Raw genomic sequence first — 5,000 nt, 5'->3', positions numbered from 1 at the left:
AATGAATGGGGAGGGGGAGTCCGCTTTGAAATCGTCCGCCCTGCGCCCCGCAGTATATGATTCAACAGGAATCACACAAGGGTAGATTGATACAATCTAAACCTCTGGTAAAATGCCCCCGTAACCCAGCAGATAAAGTACATAGTCCGTTTTAGGGATTGGTGACTTACCCATTCAGTGACTTTGGCACTGGATGGACGTTACCAAAATTGGTACTATCGGGTCGGGTGAATTCAATAATAGACGCCTGGCGGCATTCCAGCCTTCCTTCTCCTTTCAGGACCTATCCTAAACAGAATCCAGTACTTCTTGGTCGTGAATATCTGAATAGGGCGAACCACTCCGTGGATATCTTTACTTCGGAACAAAACAATTAGAATTAGGCTCGGTCAACTGGAATGTGTATTATCCATATAGGGGATCTTCCAATTGAGAAGATCTATCGACCTGAGACGAAGAGAAAGGTCTATCTATTTTATTTAGTTATTCAGTTGATTCGTTATTGGAACAGATAGCAACAACAATTTCATCCGACATGCGTATTTTTGATTTTCCAATGGATTTCCATCCTTCATTAATGGAAATTTTTTTGATGTAGTGAGTAATAGCTCTGGTTGTTCGCTGTTCAAGAATTCTTGTTTAGGCAGTTCGTACCATCCATACATAGTGTTTTGATCTAAGATTTCAATTCTTCCATGTTTCCGTCGTAGCATATTGTTCCATGGAGCTAAGTGGAAGAAACAGGTGTTTCTACAACTCTACCACCCAGTCAATTCCGTTCCACTTAATCCCTATTTCATGGACACATATCTTTCCGGCTAAGTAATGGGAAACCTTTCTCCTGTTACATTACATGAATCCTATTTTCATTTCATCCGGAAAAAGCCATCTTTTTTTCAACAATGTCTTTGTCATTCGATCCACTAGCGTTCCGTTAGATAGGAACAGATTTGATAAATACTGATAACTCTCGGATAGAGTATTAGAACGGAAAAATCCATTAGATAATGAACTATTGGTTCTAAGCCATCTCTGGCGCTGAATCAACAATTCGAAGTGCTTTTCTTGCGTATTCTTGATAAACCAGCGTTTATATATAGATGTAGGAGGATCTGTTTGGGAAGTAAGAAGCCCCTTTGACATCTCTTCATCTGCAAAGAATTCTCGATGTGAAAACACAGAGACAAAGGGCTGATCTTTGAATAGGAAAAAGAGTGGATCTGCGGGGTCCCAAATGAATTGGCTTATTCTAAAAAAGCCTTGTTCTTTGGAAGACCTATCTCGTCTCTGGTACTGCATGGTTCCGCTCTGCAAGAACTCCGAATCATTCTCTTGAAGCTCATACTTTTCATCATAAATGATCCGCTTGCCCCGAAATGACCCGGCCAAATAGGGAAATCCCAATTCATTAGGCCTTTCGATACAATCAAATAGAAAGCCCCGAGGGCGCCATATTCTAGGAGCCCAAACTATGTGATTGAATAAATCCTCCTCTATCTGTTCCGGGTCGAGGACTGCTTCTCCTTCCCCTTCTTCAAACTCCGATTCGTATTTTTCATAGAGAAATCTCTGATCAACGATAGAACAAGATCCATCTTGCATCATATATAAGGGATCCCTTGGTTCGGAGCGAAAAAGCAATGTCACTCGATCATTATCAAACTGACTGCAATCTTTTTCTGTCCGTGAGGATCCCACCAAAGCGCCTTGCACTTCTAATAGGCCATGAAATAGATCCGAATCATTCTCAATGAATCCATAAGAAGTGATCCTATTTTTTTCATCGGGTCCGGGTAGAGACCAAAGGTCTTGAGCGACCGATCCGGCAGAACAACTCAAAAGATAAAGAAGTATCGTGAATTTCTTCATGCTCGTTCCAAGTTCGAAGTACCATTTGTACAAATAAGAATCCCCTTCGTTACATGATTTCTTCTTCATATAGATAGATATAGGATCTATGGGGCAATTACTTATAAGTACATTTTGTGCAACAACCCTTCCTATCTGATAGAAAAGGATCCCATGATCCTGAACCGATCTTACCTGGGATCGCAAATCCCAAGTTTGTCTATGAAGAGCAGATCTAATTGTATTAGTGTCTATAATTGATTTCTTCTGTGTAATACTAATTGATAAGGCCTCATTGGTAAGTGCTACAAGATCTCGTGCACTGGAACCCATGGTTATGGACTCGAATCCATTAGTATGGAACATTTTCTTTTCCAAGTGAAATCCCCTAGTATAGGAAAGAGTGAAAAAGTGCTTTCGTTGTTGTGGAATAAGAAGCCTTCTTATTTTAATGCATGTATTTAATTTATTCGGGGCTATTAGAGCGGGATCCACTTTTTGGGGAATATGAGTCGAAGCAATAACAAGACTATTTCTAGTCGAACATCTTTCACAATCCCTGGAGAGAGAGTTCACCAAGAGACCGAGGGCTAAGTAATTCGACTCATTCACATCAAGATCATGAATGTTTGGAATCCATATTATGCAAGGAGACATTGCTTTTGCTAATTCGAATTGAAGGGTGATATAAAATCGGTCTATTTCCGACATCATATCCATAGTTAGCGCATTCATCATAGTTAGAAGCTCCAGCTCCGTATCAAGTTCACGATCAATATCGTTACTAGCATCAATATCGTCACTATCATCAATATCGATATCATCAAGAAAAAAACCTTTCGGCTTGTTATCCAGGAACTTGTTCAGACATACTGTAATGAAAGGAACATAGGAGTTTGTCGCTAGGTATTTGACCAAATAGGATCGTCCGGTTCCTATAGAACCTATCACTAAAATACTCCTAGAGGGGGATAGGGCTAAGCGGAGCGAAAAGGGTTTTCCATGAGACGGGAAATGAAAACTATTAGCCCCACACGAAGTTTGTGAATAAGTGATTGTCTGATAATGAGCAAGGAATATCCGTCTTTCTGCTAAACAGGATGTATTGAACTCATAATTCATTAGATACTTTTTATGAATGTCAACTAAGTATCGTAAGTAAATTGTTCCCGGTTGTTCAATCATTTGATAACCAGAGTCATTCTTTGATAAATGATCACTATGAGTCAGACTCAATAGAATTTGATCAATCCTTTTTTCTGCCCTTAAGGTGGAGAACTGAACCAAGAATTCTCTTTCTTTATCATCAATCGAATCACTGTTCGCGACCCAGGATTCTATTTTATCATCAATCCAATCACCGCTCACGTTTTTTCTTTTTCTTATCAATGAATAGATGTCTTTACTTGTATGACTTAGATGTCTCGTATTTCTCGAAAAAGTGATTCGATTGATGGGATTTGGTATGATACTTATGAGATCGATGATATCGATGAAGTTTATTTTCAAATCTGTCTTCTTAGAACGTATTGATTTGACCCCATAAGCGGGATCACCACCCCATAGCATGTTGCCGCCAGAACCCCGTATTTCTTCTAGACAATCTCCTAATTGTTCCAGAGCAACTAGAAAAAGATTCTTTAACCAGAAAGAATTCTGTTCAGATGTAGGATACCTATCCAGAAGTTTTCGCAACTCAATCATGTATGATGGAATCATCAAAGATTTGATCTTTTCGAACTCTGTCTGTAACTCACTATAGGCTCGGGAAACAAAGAGAAGATGTGTACGAACGATATATCCAGCAACAAGAAGAAGGAAAAGGATTGAATAGAGGACCTCACGAACATTTGGCGATCTCAGATGTGTCGATATCAACGATGACTCATTATTTCGATGAATCATTTCTTCGGACAGAAGAAGATTATGTAAAGACTTACTCGAAATCTCACTTATCAGATTCCTTTGTGGAAGACACAATTTTTTCTGAAGAATTCGCCATGATATATCTAATCCATACATAATATCATGAAAAATGGATACAAATTTTTGACTGCTACTTAGTATCCGCAATAGGTCTGAAAAAATATCTAAAAATATCAAATTTAGATATTTGTACCCTGTCGAAGTAAAGAACCATGGCATATATGTTTGGAATAGATTCCATTTTGAGAGAGTTGAAAAAGCACTATCTCGTTGAAAGGTTCTATCCATCTGCCCTTTGTCAACGCATTTTTTTAGGCAAAGACTCCGTTTTTTCCTCTGTAAATATTTCTCAGAACATGGAGTGTGAATCAAACCCACGTTTGAATTGAAATTGAGATACTGATGCAAGCTCTTCTCTTCTGAATCGGATAGATTCATATCTGAAAGAGTTTGACAATACGTTCTTTCCAAATTTACTCTTTGTCCCTCTATTAGAGGTGTTCCAGAAATGTCTGCAATCGAGTAAATAGCTCTACGAACTAATGGATCGGATCGAATTGGAAAATGGAAAGATTTGTACAAGTTATACCTTTCGTCACCACTTTGTGGAAAATCGTTAGATATGAATATGTTAGATACCTGTGACTCGATTGACGAAGGTGAAATAGTATCTCTCTCCAAAAAAGCATGTTTTTTTTTACCACCACACGAAGAAAATATTTTGTTGTGAATGAACAAGATAGTGAGGAATTGTCCATACGTAAAATCAGAATTATTGAGACGGGCCTTTTCCACATAAAAAGGGAATCTTTTGTTACAATAGAAGCAGAAGTGATGTGGATTATTCAAGAATCGAAGTCGATTTGCTTTAGAAAAAGAAGATATCAATGAACTTCTCTGAAATGGTTTCACGGGATTCAGCCAATTGTCTTGATCGTGGGATACGATTGAGAAATAGGAATCCGTGTTATCAAAAGATTTCCTGCGATTCTTTCTAGTATGGAATGAGTCAATCATCCACTTTGGTATCTTATTGAACAAAAATGGTGATATTGTTCCTCCATTGATCAAGAATTTCGATTTTTGAGAAGTATTATGATCATCCAATAAAAAGGGTTTCAATTTTTTAAAATGAACGATTTGAAGACCTATTGATTCTAACAACTGATTGCAGGGTTGATCGTTCGGACCTTTCAATTCATAGATGTGGATCTCAGACCTATGAA

General features: G+C 38.2%; 1 protein-coding gene across 1 annotated transcript in view; it reads right to left on the bottom strand.

Annotated features, from left to right (window-relative positions):
- Positions 1-849: 849 nt before the first annotated feature.
- Positions 850-5,000, bottom strand: part of LOC117126247 (protein Ycf2) — a 6,864-nt gene continuing 2,713 nt past the window's right edge. The window contains exon 1 of the mRNA XM_033274031.1: positions 850-5,000. This exon is cut by the window's right edge and continues 2,713 nt beyond it. Within this exon, the coding sequence (XP_033129922.1) occupies positions 850-5,000 (4,151 nt within the window).

The sequence above is a fragment of the Brassica rapa genome, chromosome A06, assembly GCF_000309985.2.
Source record: "Brassica rapa cultivar Chiifu-401-42 chromosome A06, CAAS_Brap_v3.01, whole genome shotgun sequence".
Lineage (NCBI taxonomy): Eukaryota > Viridiplantae > Streptophyta > Magnoliopsida > Brassicales > Brassicaceae > Brassica > Brassica rapa.
Note: the sequence above shows the minus strand (reverse complement) of the source record. Positions and strands in the feature narration are given on the sequence as shown.